The sequence below is a fragment of the Drosophila montana genome, unplaced genomic scaffold (assembly GCF_035044405.1).
Source record: "Drosophila montana isolate Dmon_TW-CO22-7 unplaced genomic scaffold, ASM3504440v1 contig_3468_1, whole genome shotgun sequence".
NCBI lineage: Eukaryota > Metazoa > Arthropoda > Insecta > Diptera > Drosophilidae > Drosophila > Drosophila montana.
In genome coordinates, this window is record NW_026998349.1 from 95,322 (window position 1) to 115,922 (window position 20,601).

The window sequence follows — 20,601 nt, forward strand, 5'->3', positions numbered from 1 at the left end:
GAAATCAGCTGCTAATTAGAAAGAAATTGTATTTCTTGCCGTGTGTTTGCGCAACATTGACAAATTGACAAATTGCCGACAATTTGGCTAATTGAGTGTAATTAACATTCCGGCGCCTTACTCTGTATTTGACCCAAATTAATTGTTAAAATTTTCGTTTTGCCAAGTACAACAAAACAAAGGCAAAAGGGATGAGTTTTCGCCAAACAGGGCAAACCCCTTTTTTCCATTATTTATATATCGTGCGGCAGGGCAATAGAAAAAGTGACTCGAAAATGTGTACACAACATGATTTGAGGGAAAGTCACAAAAAGAAAATGTATAAAAATTCAGTTTTCTATTACTTTAACTTGAGATTTCTAATAAAGATACGGAAAAATAAATAAATAGGTTTATTTTGAATTAATAAACGTAATTTCTTTAAAGTCAAATTGTTATTTTTTGTGTTGTGTAAAAACTTTAAATTAAAAAGTGTGTACACAACATGATTTGAGGGAAAGTCACAAAAAGAAAATGTATCAAAAATTCAACTTTTTATTACTTTAACTTGGGATTTTAATATTCAAAAAAATACTGCAAAATATTTTTTTGAATAAAAGTACTTTAAAACTTAATTTCTTTAAAGTCAAATTGTTATTTTTTGTGTTGTGTAAAAACTTTAAATTAAAAAGTGTGTACACAACATTATTTGAGCGAAAGCCACAAAAAGAAAAAGTATAAAAAATGCAGTTTCTTATATAAAAAAATACTGCATAGTAAATATGTAAATAAAAGTACTCTAAAACTTAATTACTTTAAAGTCAAATTTGAAAAAATCAAAAATTGAATAATGCATGAAAAGCGTGCTGAATTCTCATGTCAAGCGCTTTTGGCTTTTGGTTAATCAGATTATCTAAAAAAAAAGTGTGTTCAGTGTTAAACTGTACGCAAATTAATTATGTACATAGTACGTACACCTGCTAATTGGCCTTAAAAGTATTTAATTTCCATTGGCCGGGCGCATTATATCTCATTAAAAACTTCTTGTGCGTGAACTTTCTTTTATGTGTGTGTGTGTGTGTGTGTGTGTGTGTGTGTGTGTGTGTGTTTGTTCGACAAGAAGTTCCCAATTTTTGGTTCTTTTTGCAGGCGCGCCTTTTCACAATATAAATAAACAGTTAATGAATGTTACCGAAATGAGCTCAAAATATAATTAATATAATTTCCGAGGCCCTTGGCCCATTTCCATTTCCATTCCGCCCAATGCCCCCCCCCTCCCCCCCCCCTCAGCTGCTGCTGGCCAATAATTTAATTGTTCGCTGGCGGCATTTGATAACATTTTTTTTATTTTTGATTAGTTTCGCAAAAGTCATTTAAATGAAGTGCAAAGTTGGCCGCCAGCAAACAGAGTCCAATTTAAATGCAATTTAAAGTGTAAAGTGTGTGCGTGTGTGCGTGTGTACAATTTGTATTTGTATATCGCACACATATTAGATGTGAGCCGCAAATTTGTAAATTATTTGCGGTCAAATAGGGACGAGCTTTGTCCAAGCAGACAACGACAACTGCCGCTGACAGCACAACAAACACGGTGTGTGTGTGCGTGTGTGTGTGTGTGTGGGTGTGTGTGTGAATGGTGAAGGTCAAATGTCAAATAGCAGCAAATACTTGTGACAGCTCAATTGACAAAGAAACGTCAGCATCGATGGCACACTAAGCATGTGCACAAGTCACACCAAACCCAACCCCCCCACACACACACCCCCTACACACACACACCCCCAACACACACACACACACACACACACACACTCCCAGCCTAGACACCCAGCCAGGGAGAAATAAAAAAATGCCAGTCCTGCGCCACTAAAAATAAGTCTGAGCAGTTAATCACGCGAATTGAGGCCATGACAGCACGTCAACAGCAACAGCTACAAACAAAAGTTGCTCTCGAGTGTAGCCGACTGCGCCATACCCTGTTAAATAACAGCTGCAAAACAGTTAAGGAATTAACTGGCTTGATTCTTGTGTTGGTGCCTCTAAAACTGTAATATTCGGTGTCTGTCAATCTGTCACTTTAGTAAATATATTTAAATCCAAAACTGTACTTTCATCTCAGTAACTGGTAATGACTCTAAGACTGTAACCCAATCGCTTACAAACTGTCACATTAGTAAATATATTTGAATCTAGCACTATAATCCCAAAATACTTTCAAATACTTTCCACCTTAGTAAATAGAAACGACTCTCAAACTGTAGCCCAATTACTATCAAACTTGCACTGCAGTAAATCTGAATGATCTCCAAACTGTAAGCCCCAAGGCAGTTTCAATCTCACAGTAAATGTAAATGACTCTAAAACTGTAAAACAATGACTTAAATCGTTCAACGTAGTAAATCTAAGTGATTCTTAAACTTTATTCCACAAGGTTGTGACTTTCAATCTTACAATTCAGTAAATGGAAATGACTCTAAAACTTTAACCCTGTGACTTTCAAACTTTCACGTTAGTGTATAATTGAATCTAACTCTGTATTCCTCAAGTGACTTCCAAACCTCAATCTTGGTAAATAAAATCGACTCTAAAACTTTTAACCAGTGACCTTCAAACATTCACTGTCGTAAATTATACAGTTGTGGGATTGAAGAGCATAGTTTCGCCTAAGTTTGAAGAGGAGATAATTAATACTTATTACAAAATGGGAAATATATATCCTTTTGCTTTCCCTAATGGGCTTGAGTGCGAGTGTAAATATAATTCAAGTTAAAAGGCTCTAAAGTTAAAGTTAAAAGTTAAAGCAGAATATGGCCGAAGGAGTAATCGAGCAGATATGTCCTAAAACCAATATACCCGCTGTTAGCTTGTGAACAGGGTAGAGCATGTAATTGCCTTAAAAAACAGCCACACAATGTGGCATATGCAAAAACAAATCGCACGCATTCTGATTTGAGGTGTGTTAGTTGTATGTTTGTGTGTATAGGTGTGCGTGTGTGGCAGCTCAATAGCTTAAGTACGTGAGCGTGTGCGTGTGCCTGTGTGTGTGTGTGTGTGTGTGTGTGTGTGTGTGCTGGCGCATAAAAAACGTCTGGGCGCGTGGGCTGAGCTCAGGCAGCACTTGCCAGCGGACTGTCGCACATGTCTATTACGGACCCAGCCCAGCCAAAAAGGCGCGCCCACATCTACGTCTAGCTCCGTGCCACGCCCCGAACTCCGGGCAACGTTATGTGGCTTGGGAACCGAAGCAACCGCAAGCAGTTTTATTTGCAGGCAGTCAACTGTAACCGTAACTCAATTGAAACTTTAGCAGCATGCCACAGTTGCCACATGCCACATGCCACAGTTGCCGCCTGTATTTGCATCTCGGCTAGGCCCCAAATGTTATTTAACAAAAATCTTAACAACAAGCGAACGCTGCTCATGCTTTCAGCCATTTGCATGCCAAATGGAAACCGCAAAATAAATAAGACGCAAACATAAAGCAGAAATTGTCAGCGGCAAGCCGAACATGTGATACCCTATTATGCACACATATATACACATGTAAACAGTTGTTATGCGGGCAAAGAAGAATAGATTCTATGACAAAGTTATTTGAATGTATGCTTAAAACAATCAATCAATCACAAACTGTTTATATTAGCGGTAAGAATTTTCCAATTTTTTGGTCTTAATTTTTCACTCACTTTAGTAAACATAACTGTTGTAGGAAGTGCAGCTTTCTGCCGTACGGTTAGGCCGGTGTAGTGATCATCAATCAGTCCTTCAATCAGTCAGTCAATCACTTAGTCACATTTTAGAATGTTACATTTGTAACACATTCCAGTATTCTAGGCCTTATGGATAGGTCTGGGCGTCGATCATCAATCAGTCAATCAGTCACCTAATCAGTCAATCAATCAATCAGTCTGATTTTAGAGCTTTTAATTAGTAAGTATATTATACCAGTATTTTATTCCCAACTTTTAGGTATGTGCGTTGATCATCAATCACTTAGTCAATCAATCATAAGTCAATCGGTCAACCAGTCATAATTTAGAGTGTTTCATTTGTGACTCATTCCAGTATTCTAGCTCTTACGATTTGGCCTGACCGTTGATTATCAATCAGCCAGTCAGTCAATCAATCAGTCGATCTATCAATCAGTCAAATTTTAGGGTTTTTCATTTATAACACAGTGTGCGTTGATCATCAATCAATCAGTCAGACTTCGGGAATTGTCACCTGCATTCTGTGCGTTGATCATCAATCAAACTATCAACCAATCAGTCAGTCAATCAAAATACTGGTTTTGACATTTACAACCAACCTCATGAGTAAATTGTGCGACCCTCACAGCAGGAATTGATGTGAAATAAAAATGTAATTTAAATTTCCGTTTGACTCGCGCCACAAATACAGCCGCATATGCACAATTATGACGAGGGGAAAGGGTGGACCGGGGAAACTGCGGGAAATGGGGAAATGGGGGTCTCTCTCCAGTTAGAGACCTGGTACTGCGTACTGCTCGGCATTATTTTCGTATGTGCGCGAGCGGGCTTTGTGCCAGTCAGACAATTTTGTATGCTCTATGCCAGCAAATTGTGCGAACGGGGCTTACATGTGTGAGTGCAGTGTAATAAGCCAAAAAAGCAACACACAGCTCTTGTCTGAGTGTGTGTGCGTGTGTGTGTGTTGGTAACACAGACGACACACAAAACTCGATTTCTCATGATTCTAGCAGTTTTGAGGCATTTTTCGCGCGCTTTGTGTCAGCGACGGCGGCAACAATGGCGTCGGCAGCCATTTTGTTTGCAGTTGACACCACGCACACACACACACGCGCACGCACATTCATGCATATTAGATGAAGTGGAATTATTTTATATGTTTTCCTTAACTGGGCCAATAACTGCTGAAAACCCCTTCGATACAAAGTTAAGTCTTTGTTGGATTTCCATAAAATGCTTGAAACGGAAGTTCCTGCTGCTGTTTAATTTCACATTTTCTTTATCAATTAGGTTTAATGCGCTCGAGGCTTGTGAATAAATCATCATTATGCTAGATTTCACCTTTTGTTCTCGGTGCTCGAATCGCTTTAAATCCATCAAATCCGTTAATCAATATGCGCAACGTAATCTAATCTAATCTAATCATGGCAGCCATCTCTCTCTCTCTCTCTCCCTCTCTCTCTCTCTGTTCCTCTCTCTGTCTCTCCTGGGTTTTCATCCGTTTTTCCAAGAAAATGACGCTCGAAGCAATGCCAACTTGAAAGGTTGTTACGAGCACAATAGATATTTTCTGCGCAACTTTGACTTGGACATTGTCAGCTCGCAGCTTAACGACCTTTTGTCCAAAAAGTTTATAGGAAATTGGTCACAAGTTATTTCTCTGTCAGCACAGCTCAAGTTTGTCAAAATATTATGTTTTTTTAAACAGACACAAAGTTGGTCGAAATGCTGCCGATTATCTGCGTAAAAAAGTCTATCTGGCTTTGAGGTCAGTTCGATCCGACTTTTTTCAGACATTTGTCCTAGCTGCCAGACTTGACATAGATCCGTCTTAAGATTTTAGACGGGGTATATGTTTGAGTGGACCAAGATATCATGTAACCGATATGGGAACGATCGGACGAATATAAGTTCTTGCATGTAAAACTTCTTTGCTTTTCAAGATATCTTAAACAAACTTGGCCTTAACAAGTTTTGCCATGCTCCTTATATATTAAATCATATTAATCTTATTAAATCGGTTCACTCTATTATAAAGCTCTATGGGAAAATTTGGACCTAGATTAAGTCTTGATACGGAAAGTTCTCTCCGTTTCTTAAGATAATTTTGATCAAACTTAGCAAATACGAGCTTTTAGATAGGAACTATTCTGTGAAATAAAGATTTAAGACGGTTTACAGATTTCAGTCCACCTGGATTTTACAGTTTCTATATGAACAATCGAAAGAAAATCTCTGCCCGAGTTTTATAGCTTCTATATGACCCATCGGAAGAAAAGCTCTCTCGCTCAAAGAATCAATTCTAAGCCACATGTCTAAAAAGATATTTCATAGCAACTCTTTCTCAAGCAAACTCAGCCTGCTTTACGATTGGAACTACTCTTCTATATAGCTCCTATATGAACAATCGGTCGGAAAAAAAGATGTCATACACGGTATATTTCACAGGCAACTCTCTCTCAAGCAAACTCGGCAATTACGAGCTTTACTATTGGAACTATTCAGCTTATATAGCTTCCATAGGAATACTAAGTCGGAAAGAAAGCTTTCAATCAATTGTAAGCCACATGACTAGAAGGATATTTAATAGCAGCTCGTTTTCAAGCAAACTCAGCCTGCTTTACGATTGGAACTACTCAGTTTATATAGCTCCTATAGGAACAAACGGTCGAAAAAAAATATAGAATATTTCTAAGCCACATGTCCAGAAGGATTTTTCAAAGCAGAATACTTCTTTCTCAAGCAATCTCAGCAATTACGATATTTTCTATTGGAACTAATCTATTATATAACTCTTATAGGAACAATCGTGGGGAAGAAAAGCTTTCCATCAATTTTTAGCCACTTGTCTAGAAGGTTATTCAAAATCCATTCTTTCTTTTTCTTCAACAAATCTCGGCAACTATAAATCCCAGCCAGGGTATTTAAGCTGCAGCAAATAATTATTTGATGGTTTATCCAGAGGTTGCCATAACTGCATCAGCTTCAGATCCTGATCCTGGCCTTTAGTTAGCGTGTGTTACGGGCAAAAATAATTAACTAAAGGCGCCTTCTTTAAGCTAATCGAGCCGCAGTTCTGTGAATTGCAGTTCCAAAATGAAGCCGCTCGCATAAGTTAATTATGTTGCATGCAACAGTGGCATGGCAAGGAGTGGGGCAAGGGGTTGGGCTTGGGCTCTTTGCAGCTGCCACTTTTGGCATTGTTGCAACAGCGTTGGCAACTGGCAGCTGCCTAATAATTGGGCACAGTTTGTGGCAGTCGCAGTCGCACTCGCATTCGCAATCGTTAACTGGAAATTGGATTTTCGTGTTTCGTATTTATTTGCATTTACGTGGATTTGTGTTACAATTCGCCGGAATTCGCAGGTTGTCAGGCGTGAATCCGTGTTTTAATTAGCCAACTTGTTATAATATTGCTAACAAACTCAACTTTTTGCAGACAAAAACCGCATGAACAGCCCCTCGGTGAGCGGCGACAAGAAGTCGAGTCTCGTGGATGCCGTCGATGTGGCCAGCACCAGCGCCGAGGCCAAACTGAAGCCGCGTTCCAGGTGGGCAAATCGAATCATACAAATAAATAACATACATTGTACTTAACTCTGCTCAAACTTCAAATGAAGCAAGGCTCTTGGCTCTGCCTTGATCTAAGTGAGGGTTTAGTCATTGCCTTTATGCTTCAATAGAATTGAGTGAGAGCTTTAAGGACTTTCATTTTCAAGGCAGATAAACAATAGAAACAGCTGAAGGACGTGTTCTTTGATCTAGACTCAAACTTTGAATAGAATGTTTCAAAAATTATTATCTTAATTTAGAAGAGCTCAAGCTAAAATTTAAAATTACTAAAATTTATAGCAAATATTTCCTATATTTAGACAAATTTTTATTTTATGCAAATTTTTCTTAAAATTTGGAAAATATTTTTCTAAAAATTGGAATAATATTATTTTTAAATTTATTTATTATTTGTTATTATTTGACAATTTTTCTGTGATTTTGACTAATTTTTTTAATATGACAATTTTTCTAAAATTTGGGAATATATTTTTAATAATTTCGACCAGTTTTTATTTTATGTTCAATTTTTCTAAAATTTTGCTTAATATTTTTCCAATTTTCGACAATTTTTTGTATTTTTTGACAATTTTTCTAAAATGCAGAAAATTATTTTTATAAATTTCGACCAATTTTTATTTTATGAAAATTGTTCTAAAATTAAGGAAAATATTTTTCTAAATTTCAACCTAATTTTATTTTATAAAAATTGTTCTAAAATTTAGGAAAATATATTTCTAAATTTCGACAAGTTTTTATTTTATGACAATTTTCCAAAAAGTTTATCCAAATATTTTCTATAAATTTTAGTAATTTTATATTGTGGATAAATTTTTTCTTAAGAAAAATAATAATTTTCTAAAACAAAGAAAATATTTAAATTCATGGCAATATTTTAAATTCAATAAAAAAAATATATTATTATTATTATTATTGATAATAATGCAAATGCCCGTAATTGAAATTGGTATGCAAAAATATGATGAACTCCATTCATGCTAGGATTAAGTATAAAACCATTTTCAACGAATTTTCACTCACCTGACGCACACACACACACACACATGCACACACAAAATTGATTGTGGCTTACTTATAGATCGCTCATACGCCGTGCATCACGCAAGACCAAGCAGCAAATCAACAACGCATCCGACGACTGTAATTTGCAGTAAATTGCCAAAAAAAAAAACTGTGGACGGTAATTTTTAATTTAATAATAATAAAAATAATAATTATAATAATTATAATACTAATGAATGTCAGAGAATGACAGAGCTAACTACTCTGATTAAATTAAATAATTTACAAAAGTTGCTCAATTGCAAATTTAGATGAATGAAGCGTCTCGATTAACTATCAATGCGCGACCCGATTACTTATCGACAACTTATCGACAACTTATCGATAACTTATCGATAATTATATTGTTGTTTACAGCTATAAGTACGAACTTTGCTCAACTGTCCGGCTTTCGATTTAGTTGTGATTCAACATTTGCATGGTTTAAGGGGACCAGTTTTATTTGAAATCATTTTGATAACTCGATAACTTTTCGATAACTTAACGATAACTTTATGGTTGCTTTAAGTATGAACTAAACTCAACCGTCAGCAAGTCCATTTAGTTGGAATGGAATTCAATAACAAGTCCGAAGGGGAGCAGCTTTAGTTGAATTCCCTTTGCTAGGGTATACAGACTTCGGCTATGGGAAAGGGCAGCTTATTGTCATGCCAATTTCTTATTTGTTCACAAATTTAAATAGAAATTTGTTTTTTTTTTTGGGAAATTTGGTATATGAATTATACGAGTGGAAATTGTAGAGTTCCTTTGATGACAGAAAAATGTAGACTAAGTTAATCATGTTTTCGGTTCGGGCTAGACTTAAGTTAGACCTAAGTAGATGTTATTGACAATTTAAATACAGTGTATTCAAATGTTTAAACAAATGCAACAAATTAATTGTCCTAGGTACAAATCTGTGTAGTTTATGTAGTTGAACAAAAACAAAAGAAGAATAATAAAAAATTGAAAAATATTTGTGTATTTGTTATGCGGCAAGTTCTTTTGCCCGCGGCCCACAAAAGCTGACCTTGTTTGTGAACGAAAACGAGCGAAAAGCCAGGAAAATGTTTGAGCAATTTATGGCATTTTCCAGTTTACTCTCTTTTACACTTCTTCAAAAGCAGCAAATGCTGCACAACAATTTATTATGCAAAGTGAGCTGCTAATTAATGTTGCGGGGCGTACATATAAATATGCAGCGCATAGTTTGTGATGTTGTAATTATTTTTATGTATACCCTGAACCTATTTAAAATGGTTAAAAAGGGGATTCTGTATTGTAACAGGCGGAAGGAAGCAGAAGGAAGCAACAGCCGAGTCGATCTAGCCATGTCCGTCCGTCTGTCCGTCCGTCGGTCCGTTTGTATGAACGCAAGGATCTCGTAACCTATAAGAGCTAGAGACTTGAAATTTTGGCTGTAGGTTCTCCTAGTGCCCGCGCAGATTGAGTTTGTTTCCGATATTCGATAACTTGCCCCGTTTCCAAGTAATCGATAAAAATTGACATGTAGCTTCTAGAATAATACATATATATCAAGTATCTTTAATTTCGCCCGTTGAAAGAAGAGGCTTCAGGGTATCTACTAGTCGGGAGCTCCCGTCTAGAACCTTTTACTTGTTTTTTTTTTGCATTTTTGTCCCAATTGCAGTTAAGCGAGATTTGCGCATAATATTCAAAAACATATTCAAGGATAATACAGGGTGCATGCTAATTGCCAAAATTAAGAGCCAATCAAATAAAAATGAAAGAAGAAGAAGAACTTATAAGAATTTTTGCATTAAATATTAGAGCATTAGATGTTATATTCAATAGGCTAACGTCATAATCAATAAATGTTTTTTAAACAGTTTGAAATTAAAAAAAAAGAAAATACATATATATATATTTGATTCCGAGTAAGAATTATTTGATAAACGTTGCAAAGAGTTTGGTAAATGCTATTAAGGGAAATTTGTAAATGAACCAACATAAATACGGCAGATGCAAAGTGAATTGTGATGAAAATAATATTTAAAGCTAATGATTTACTCAATAGTCATAATAGAAATTCCAATCGGATTATACGGAAATGTCAAAAGCCCTTTGGCCGGATTGAGGCCGAGTCGAGAGGCTGAGTCGAGAGGCTGGCGTCCAGTTAAATGTATCTAGGCTAAGGCATGTCTCTAGCATAAGCGCGGTTTATTTAATAAGTGCTAATACTAATACAAATTGTTTATACATTGTTATCAAATGTAGTTAATTGCAAGAGAGAGAGAGAGAGAGAGAGAGAGAGAGAGAGAGAGAGAGAGAGAGAGAGAGAGAGAAGGCATCTAGTTAAATCAGCTAAGAAATATCAGCGACAAATGAGGAACAGTTGCGAGATATATACATATATATATATCTGTATAGCTGTCAGATATGTATACATACAGATATATATACAGATATATATATATCTAGTTATTGTTGTTAAACATTCAAATCAAATTTTGAAATATATATTTGTGTACGTAATTCGATTGTTCATATTAAAACCAAAAAAAACTAAATCAAATGAATTTAACTAGAAGGCCCAAGAAAAATCAATGCCGAGTTACAGTTACTCAAAAAAATATCTACACATATGCAAGACGTGCAAAAGAAATGTACTTAATTTTTAAAATATATCAACAGAAACCAAATAAACTTACTAAATGTGTCCATTTAACTACAGAAACTCAACGCTTTTATTTACTAAATTTACCAGTGCGAAAAAATAAAATTAATTTCACGCAATTTGTTTAAGCGCATAAATAAAGTTAGACCAGGGAAATGTTCATTTAGAATATCAAAGAAAATCTTTAGCACATATATCGCTTTCCGTTTTACTCAATTATAAATTGCTCTAATTATATTTTAATGCCAATGAAATTAATTAGTTGCAGTAGCTGTCATTAAAATGAAGCCAAGGTCTGATCAGCAGCCACATATTGATAAAGTCTGATTGCGCCACATAACAAATTACCTTCATATTATGTTTAGTTGCATTTGCCATCTATGGCTGGCTCTAAATCAATTAAAAGCATCCATTCCAACTGTCCTTTCATTCTCACAATTGTGGGTAAACGGAGTGAAGCGACCGCAGTTGCCATTAAAAGTAACTAATGGAATTTTATTCAAATTAAAAATTGCATTTGCAGGAAAATTCCACAACGCACGCTATGTAAATTGTGAAATGCCATTGCATTTAAATCAATTGAACTTTGAATGCCAAATGTTTAGCTAAACGCGCCAAAAGCTCTGATTTATTCACATGGACATTTGCCATGCGAAATTTGCCAGCTGCTGCGTTGCCATTTTACAACCCACACCAAATGCGTATTTAGACCTAAATATTTCTATGTGTATGCAATACACAATAAACAACTTTGCCAGCGACCCAATTAGCTGAAATTATGCACAATTTCAAATGCAATTTTCTCTGAATTCGATAATGCAGTTCACCCGAAACAAGTAGAAGAGGAAGAGAATGGGCGACAGCTTAATATACAGTAACACGAAAGTTCACTTTTCACAAAATAATTTAAATAAAAGCGCACTTTAATTCAGAAAAGCATGATAATTGCAAAAAAGTAGCAAACTATTTGCGCCTTTCAAATAAAACCGCCAAAGCGGCGCCACCTAGCGGCGTTTGTTCAAAGAATACTCGCCAATACCCGCAAGTGCGCCATCTAGCGGCGTTTGCCTCGCTGCTGTACCGGAAACGCCAAAATACAGTTCAACACGCACAGCTGATAAACCGGCTTTTGGCATTTTTTAGCACATTTTAATGCGTGCAACAAAATATTTGAGAATGGCCCTAAAATACATTGGTAAACACATAAATAAAAAGAAATTCTTTTATATGCAATGCTTAACCGTTCGCAGACATTGGCGCCAATCTAACGGATCCCATGTTTCAGGGCTGCTATGGCGGCTCCACGAAACATCCGGCGGACTTGGACATAGTTTTGGAACGCGCCTGGCAGCACGGATTGCAGAAGCTAATCATCACATCTGGCTGTGTTAAGGATGTGGACGAAGCGCTGCAGCTGACTGCCAAGGATGGCAAGTTGAACTATAGTCAAATAGAGAGCAAAATCTTTATAACTCTTACTTGCAGAGCGGCTGTACACAACGGTAGGCGCTCATCCCACCCGCTGTGGTGAGTTTCTGCCCGATCCGGAGCAGTACTACAGCGATTTGCGCTCCAGAATCAAAGCGAATCCGGAGAAAGTAGTCGCTGTGGGCGAATGCGGCCTGGACTACGATCGCCTGCACTTTTGTGCCAAGGAAACACAGCTGCAGTACTTTGAGAAACAGCTCAGCCTGGCGGCGGAATTTCAATTGCCGCTCTTCCTGCACATGCGAAATGCCCACAAGGATTTCATGGATATACTGGAGCGCAATCGGGAGCAAGTCAAGGCCTGCGGTGGCGGTGTGGTGCACAGCTTCACCGGCACACTGGAGGAGGCCAAGAGCATATTGGCCTTTGGCGGACTCTACATAGGATTGAATGGCTGCTCGCTGAAGACGGCCGAGAATCTGGAGGTGGTGCAACAGCTGCCCAATGACCGCATCATGCTCGAGACGGACTGCCCCTGGTGTGGCATACGGCCGACGCATGCGAGCCACAAGCATGTAACCACAAAGTTTCCCACTGTCAAGAAGAAAGAGAAGTGGACAGCGGAGACTTTGATCGATGGACGCAACGAGCCATGTCAGATTGGGTAAGTCTGAAGTAGAGCACTGAATCATTAACCGAAATACTCGAACTTTCACCAAACAGATTGAGACAAACGAAGTTCGAGTTGCTCGAGTCAATAACATGTTCGAGCTCGAACGCAACTCGAACAGCTCGAGTCGAAAAACTGTGAGACTTGAATACTTCGAGTATTCTTCGGTTGTTGCAGGGCTCTCTAGTCTATCTTAAAGAATGAACTATACTAATTTAAAATTTCAGTCAAGTCTTGGAGGCAATTGCGGGCATCAAACAGCAGCCCAAGGAGCAGCTGGCTGCGATTTACTATCAAAACACGTTGGACTTGTTCTTTAGCGGCGCGAAATGAAATTGGAGTGGAACTTGTACATTTCATTGCTTTTACATTTATTGCATTGTATTATTGTTGTTCGTGTCCTAAATGCAAATGAATTCAAAAATACGCATTACAACTTGTTACTTTTGTTTTTGTCATAGCATTAAAACACACAGAAACACGTTTAAGATTAACATTTAGATTTGTAAATAATTGTTTTGTTAATTAACTTTTTTCTTTTGTCTGAGTATGTGTATATATGTATATATATAGTAGAGATGATCGCCAAAAATATATATGTATGTATGCCCCAATTTCAAATATATGTAGGTATATTTATGTTTGTATTGTATGCATTAAAGACTAGTGGAGTTTTGTAGCTTAGTTATTGCCCTTATTTTTTTTTTTTGGTTACGATAGATCATGCCAAATATCATTTATATAGTAGATATATATATATATTGTTATCGATTACAATTGAAAAGCCTTAAAAAGCGTATATACAAAATATTTTGTAAATATTTAAAAAGTCTGTTAACTAGCCATAGAACATTTTCCGAGCGCATATATATATATATGTCAATATATGTATATATGTAGATCATACCTTCTTCCGTCTAGTATGTAAATGCTATCAACAAGTTGCTTGGAAAGGTTTACTACGTATATATATCTATATAGTGGTAGCATATATTACGAACCAAATACTCTTTTATAAAACGGGCTTTAAAACTGTTTATGTTTAGTATGTTCTATGTAATTATTTTCTGTGTGTAGTTTCGTAACTGATATGAAGTGAAATGATATTTGTAAACTAGATTTGTAGTTTAGCTAAAGAACAGATATCTAGGTTTTGCATTTGAAATGACAGATTTGTTTTGTAGCACAATAAAAGATTCAGTCCAATAGAAATGTTCTAGCTTAATATGCTCGTTTGATATGAACCCGTTCATATATATATATCTATATAGCACACTACGTTTATGTAAAAGGATCCCAAGTGAATCGCCACCAGATAAAACTTTATATTATCTAATTAGGCGTGTACTTAAGATCAAGTTTATAGCATCTATAGTTATTCATAAAAATGTGTAGTTGTAAAAGTTTGTTTTCAAATATGCTCAGACCCTTAAAATTGACTCGCATTTGCCGGATATATATAAGATATAAGTATAAGAAATCAAAAACAAAAGGAATATATAATATATATGTATATAAGTATATATATAGATACGACAATTTCATTTATTGGGCGTCATATTAGTTGGTTGTATTAGTTAAATTATTGGTATTTACACAAACAAGAGGAAATTATAAATAATATTAATTAATTAAAAGCGCGACAAAACTAAATTCAACTAACAATAAATTCGAGTTTAAATTATAAATAATCCATGAAACTTTTCATACAACATTCAACTTCAATTGTCTTCCAGTTTTTGTTAACTTAAAAAAAAGCATAACTCGCATAAATCTGAATATATGTGTAGTATGTATATATATATATCTTTAGGTATATATGTTTATAGGAAATTAAGAGAAATGCCAATTAGAATCAAATGTGTGTAACTAGAGATTTTTGAAGAACCCTTTTCTGATATTTTTCTCGTATTAATTATATGTATGTGTAGTTAATTTATGTATATATATATATTGTATACGCGTATTTATCAGTTATCATATATCTTTTATCATATGTGTGTACGTGTGTTATATTGTATTTAGTCGAGTTTCTTAGTTTCAAACTAAACTCTGCGTTAACCTGCAATCGAGCAGGCAACGCCGCCTCATAATTATTTTGGGGTGTTTTTTTCATTAGAAATAAATAATATTCGGATTAAAAACATTAATAGATTAATGTATTTTGGGCGCGCTGCGATCGTTGATCTTTTGATTGCGCTTCAAAGTCGCGCCCCGCTTTATTTGATCCATTAGCGACTCGTGACAAATGCGCGGATCCGGCTGCAAGCGTAAAAGGAACAACAATTAGCTATATAGTACATATATATATAAGACATTCATGGAACTAACTATAAGCACGGCTTGCGGATACGGAGAAAAGCTACTATATAAATATACAATTTGTTCATGGATCTATCTATAATCAAAGCTTGAACATATAGAAACAACTATATGTAGAGTTAATGCTCAGCGCGTTTCGGGGGCAGGATATTAGATAAGAACGTAAACAGAACACAAAACACAATTAAACAAAAAATACCTTAACACTGTTCATCACAAGTGCGGTTGGTGTTGGTGTTGGGATAGTTGGGTGGTCTACGATATTGTGCACTGGGTCGGGCTAGATTTTGTGGATTCTGGTACATCTACCAGCCAAATCGTACAGTAATATATATATATTATATATATATATATGGAGTGAGAGAGTGAGGTATATGGAGCAGGTGTGGTAACTTACCAAAGCCTTGCTATTGATCAGATTTCGCACGGCAAATGCACGTCCGGAGATGCCCTGTTTGGCCAGCTTTGCATTGAGATTCTCGAGAAATTCAGCCTTGGTCTTGGCACGTATGCTGCCAGTCTTTTCGATATTGGTGCTGGTGGCATAGTCTAATGATTGATGCGATTGATTCGTTGGTTGATTGATGGTTGACAAAAAAAAGAGAGAGAAGCAAATATGTTTGATAAACGTTTAAAATGGGCAGCAAAAAGTGGCGACAAGTGAGAAATGCTTTAAACAAATTAAGAAAAACATTGCAAATTATAAACAGAAAAATACTTATATGTATTTAAACGAAAGAGACAAAATTGTATAAGACGATCATAAGGCTAACTGCGGCACGCCGAAGTTTAAATACCCTTGCTAAAAATATGGCTTACAATTTTGCAGTTATGTGAGCTATATTGGAAGCCTCATAAGTGCAGAGTTTGCTGGGGATATCTTGAAAAACAGACATTTTTTATATGAAAACAAATTTGTTGAGAGATTTTTCCTATAGAGGTATACGAGGAGCATAGCAGAGCCCAATTTTGGTTAAGATTTCTTGATAACAAATAAAAGGGATAATTTCCATGTCATCTTTATGATATATTGGTCCGATTTTGATTAGATTCTGATCATATGTAAGGAGCACATAGTAAAGCTATTAAATACCGACCTTCTTCAAGATATCTGAATAAACAAAAAAGTTTTGCCTACAATAACTTTATCAATCATTCCTAGGAGAGCTAGAATGTCGTAGCTAAGGGGGAAGTTAGGGAAGTACGGAAGTTTCAAGGCGTCAGCTTCAAGAATGAGAGATTAGATCGCATACAAAACAGACAGACAAACTATATAGATTCGGTTGTGCATACTGATCAAGAATATATTAATGCTTTATGGATTCTGTAATATCTTAAACATTTGGTGACAAAGGTATGAATTAGGCAAACATTTGGAAAGAGTTGATCAAGAGAAGAGGGGTAAGTGCAGTGAGATGCAAATATATATAAAGTTGATGTGAATGTCGGGTCAATGTTTAAGAAATGAGATGAGTTAAGTGATATATATGTTATATATATGCATATTTGTTGTTAGATATATAATTGTGGTTGTTGTTCGGCTCGTCCATTTCCACGCTGATTAATTGTCAACACGCGCATCATATTTAAATGTAATTAACTGCAAAATCCAAATCAAAGTCAAACAAAACACAAACGCAACAAAAGCAACATGCGAAAACATTCGAAAGTCAATCTTTCAGTCAATAAAAAAAATGAAAAATGATTATAAAAAAAAATAAGAATAAAATATCAGCAAAAATTAACGAAAATAAACTGCGCTGCAATCAAATCAAGTCAAATCAAATCAAACGCGCGCTCACTTGAATGATGTGCCTGGACATGAGGCATGTGGGCGTGCGAATGGGCGTGGCCGTGGGCGTGGCCATGGGCATTGTTGTGGGCAGCATAATAAACAGCGCCGCCATTGCTGTTGCCGCCAGCCACATCGCGATAATAATGCTGCTGCTGCTGCTGCAGATGTTGCTGCTGTTGCAAATGTTGCTGCTGCAGATGTTGCTGCTGCTGTTGCTGGTATTGCTGTGCGCTAGCGCCACGTCCCGTTGTGCCATAAATGCTGGCAAAGGTTGCCGTTGCGGGCGAGCCGCAGGTGGGCGAGGCAGCGGGCGTTGTGTGCACCGAGGACGCTGGCGTATGAAACTTGACGGCTGTTGTCTGTATAAATGGATTCGTCGAAACGAATATCTTTTGCTGCACGCTGGAATGGCGCGACGGTATTGGTGGCTGTCGTTGTTGCTGCAGCTGCTGTTGCTGTTGTTGCTGTTGTTGCTGGGGCAGCGGCATTGCTGGTCGCTGATTAGCATGTCCATTGCCAACGGGCTGTTGATATTGTTGCTGCTGCTGCTGTTGCTGCAAGCGCTGCTGTTGCTGCTGTAAACGTTGCTGTTGCAGCATATTTTTGGGCAGCGTGGCGCCCATCACATGATTGCTGCTGCTGCTGCTGTTGCCGTGTGCAACATGTGCGCGTGCCATTTTTTTGGGCATGGTCGCTGAATAAATGGGCGGCGGTGGCGGATCCTCAAGCGGCGGCGGGCAAGTATAATGTTGCTGCTGCTGCTGCTGCTGCTGCTGCAACTGTTGCTGTTGTCGCATGTTAGCTGTTTGCGCAGCTGCTGAATTTTTTATAAACGAATTTGTATAGTTGCCAATGAAATCTTTGCTGTTGTTGCCGCTTGCTGCGGCTTGTATGTTGTTGGCTGTCATTGTTGTTGTTGTTGTGGATGATGAATTTGAAAATGAACTGACTTTAGAGAGCAACGATGATGTGGATGAGGAGAGCGGAAAGTGTGGCAAAGCATTGAATGAACTGGAAGAAACGCTTGCAACTGCAACAGCTGCTGCTGCCCCATTGCTTGAGCACAATGTTGCAGCTGCCGCTGCTGCTGACATGGATGAAGATGGCGATGAAGTTGATGTTGCAGATGAGGTGCCAAAACTAGCGTAAATTCTATGTTGCTGCTGTGCCAGCTTATGTTCAAATTTACCGTCGTGGTGTTGCTGCTGCTGCTGTTGTTGCTGTGTCATGGACAAGCCGCTGCGCAGGTAGATGGACTCGCTGCTCGCGTTGCCGTAAATGCCCTCGGCAACATGTTGCTGCTGTTGCTGCTGCTGCTGTTGCTGCTGCTTGCTGTTGAGTCGTGCATTGAGCTGTGCAATTAGATTCGGATTCGCCTTGGGCTGTGTCGGTGGCAGTGGGTGAGCAGCATGCCCATTTGGGCTGGGGCTGCTGCTGCGAAAGCTGGACATGTTGCTGACCAATTTGGGCTGCGCGTAGATGCCGCCGCCGCCGGCGCCAGGCGATGAGGTGCGGAACGATGACTGTGCGAGATGTGAGTGCATAAAGAAACGAGAAAACAATAGAGCCAATAAATTAATCAAAAAACCAAAGCTAGATGCAGACTAGAACATCTCTGGGCACAGAGTATCTTCCAGTCGAGGCAGCTTTCACTGTCTAGATATGCATGTTAAACTAAGCTATTATTAAAACTAAACTAAGCAGCCGGATTAGAGGAATTAGTGAACTGTTGCGACTCTGTTTTTTCGGTTAGTGACGAGACGCAAACAAATGGGTTGCACTTACGGCATCCAGCTGAGGTGGCGCCTGATATGGAGGCGGCGTTGGTGGCAGCTGTTGCTGCTGCTGCTGTTGATGAAGATGTTGCTGCTGCACAAAGCGTTGCTGCTGCTGGTGATGTTGCTGTTGTGGGTGATTGGAGGGCGTGGCTTGAGCATAGGCATGCAGCTCCATATAGCTATTATAGTAAGCTTCATAGTCAGCTTCAATAGGCTTGTGCTAATGTGTGTGCGTGTGTGTGTGTAAAGGCAAAGCAAATTGAAACGGAAACGGAAATGAAAAGAAAATCATAGTAAAACAGAAAAGAAAAGCAGAAAACAAAGTCCCAGCCAAGAAAAGTGCACACACCTGCTGTGAAGGATGTTGCTGTAGTTGCTGCTGCTGCTGCATTTGCTGCTGCTGCTGCTGCATTTGCTGCTGCTGCTGCTGCATTTGCTGCTGCATTTGCTGCTGCTGCTGCTGCTGCTGCTGCTGCTGCTGCTGCTGCAGTTGCTGTTGCTGCTGCAGTTGCTGCTGTTGCTGTTGCATGCGGCGCAGCGCAACGGGCGAGGCGGGCTGATGCTGCCGCATGGCTGCCAGAGCACGCACCGTCTCCGACACCTTGAGCGCTGAGCTGGGCATGGACGGCGTAGGTGTAGGCGACGTGGAGGTGTAGGCCTCCAGCAGGTAGGCGGGCGGCGGTGGCAAGTGCTCGCACGAGTTGTTGCTGTGCTGTTGCTGTTGCAGTTGCAGTTGCAGCTGCATTAACGCATAATATCGCAAACGAAATCATAAGTGAGAAATGAAAATCGAACTGAAGCCTTAAAGGAAACGAAAGCACGATCGATCACGCGCACTAAGCTTAACTTAAGGCTTAAGGCTTAAGACTTAACTTAATCGCAATTCATTATAAAATATGCCCTTTAATTGTTCTTTACTTACCCCATTATTGGGACTGGGCGTCACCGACGAGCTGCGTCGCACTGGCGGCGGTGGCTTCGCCTGGTTAATGGAAGAACGACGTGCGATGCGCGTGGAGCCACCTCCTCCTCCTCCTGCTACTCCTCCGACTCCTCCTGTGAAATTATTAAATACATGTTACTTGATATATATTTTAAATATATTGCTTAGTTAATACGAGAGTTAGGCACAGTGAGAGACCACAAGACACACCACATAAGAAGACTAGTTCGAAAATTAAGTCGAATGTTAGATACACTTTTAATAGGTTTCAATTTCTAAGCTTTGGCCAAAATGAATTTCCACTTTCGATGCATGAAAACCGGCTAAACACCAGACATATAAAATGACGAGTACAAGTATTATATACAATCCCCTCGATAGTTGCGATAGTTACGATATTTTCCATATATATATATTAGTGTTAAGCAGTGTTGCAATTAGTCGCAGTAACGTGCAGTTGTGTGTGTATATGAGTTGTATATATATATCAGGGTTGCAAACCTAACAAAAGAGTTCGAAGTTCGAGCCTTTGGTTGCGAGCGGTTCGAACCCCAAAGATTCGTTTCATGCATGTTTGATTCAGGTTTTAGCTGCTTTTCAATTCAAGTAAGCGGGCGATTCGAACCCTTTTGTAGCCTTGATATATATAAAAGTGTGTGTAAATATGGTGCTGTGAGTGATAAAGAGTGGGGGCGGGGGGATTAACGACTTCCAAAGCCAGTTT

The 20,601-nt window shown here is 38.2% G+C and overlaps 3 protein-coding genes across 13 annotated transcripts in view; 2 read left to right on the forward strand and 1 right to left on the reverse strand.

Annotated features, from left to right (window-relative positions):
• The window catches only part of LOC135434957 (GTP-binding protein Di-Ras2), a 50,110-nt gene extending 41,630 nt beyond the window's left edge, over positions 1 to 8,480 (forward strand). Inside the window, exons 6-7 of the mRNA XM_064691786.1 lie at positions 7,129 to 7,240; positions 8,341 to 8,480. Coding sequence (XP_064547856.1) covers positions 7,129 to 7,240; positions 8,341 to 8,416 — 188 coding nt within the window. The 3' untranslated portion in view covers positions 8,417 to 8,480. The remainder of the gene's footprint in view (positions 1 to 7,128; positions 7,241 to 8,340) is intronic.
• A 3,566-nt stretch (positions 8,481 to 12,046) lies between these two features.
• LOC135434956 (deoxyribonuclease TATDN1) lies at positions 12,047 to 13,465 on the forward strand. Its single transcript, XM_064691785.1, has 4 exons — positions 12,047 to 12,136; positions 12,192 to 12,371; positions 12,427 to 13,033; positions 13,267 to 13,465. The coding sequence occupies exons 1-4, from the start codon at positions 12,094 to 12,096 to the stop codon at positions 13,370 to 13,372; spliced, it is 936 nt and encodes a 311-aa protein (XP_064547855.1). The 5' UTR covers positions 12,047 to 12,093; the 3' UTR covers positions 13,373 to 13,465.
• Positions 13,466 to 14,539: 1,074 nt separating this feature from the next.
• mim (missing-in-metastasis) overlaps positions 14,540 to 20,601 on the reverse strand; it is a 53,842-nt gene continuing 47,780 nt past the window's right edge. For 6 of the 11 annotated variants that reach the window (XM_064691772.1, XM_064691780.1, XM_064691775.1 and 3 more), the window contains 7 exons: positions 19,857 to 19,990; positions 19,405 to 19,673; positions 19,284 to 19,299; positions 18,942 to 19,154; positions 18,346 to 18,679; positions 15,759 to 15,910; positions 14,540 to 15,301 (listed from right to left, as the gene is read on the reverse strand). In XM_064691772.1, coding sequence (XP_064547842.1) covers positions 15,194 to 15,301; positions 15,759 to 15,910; positions 18,346 to 18,679; positions 18,942 to 19,154; positions 19,284 to 19,299; positions 19,405 to 19,673; positions 19,857 to 19,990 — 1,226 coding nt within the window. In that variant the 3' untranslated portion in view covers positions 14,540 to 15,193. Of the gene's footprint in view, positions 15,302 to 15,560; positions 15,667 to 15,758; positions 15,911 to 17,163; positions 17,971 to 18,345; positions 18,680 to 18,941; positions 19,155 to 19,283; positions 19,300 to 19,404; positions 19,674 to 19,856; positions 19,991 to 20,601 lie in introns of those variants that run through there. The other 5 variants (XM_064691771.1, XM_064691781.1, XM_064691773.1 and 2 more) reach the window with 5 other exon arrangements.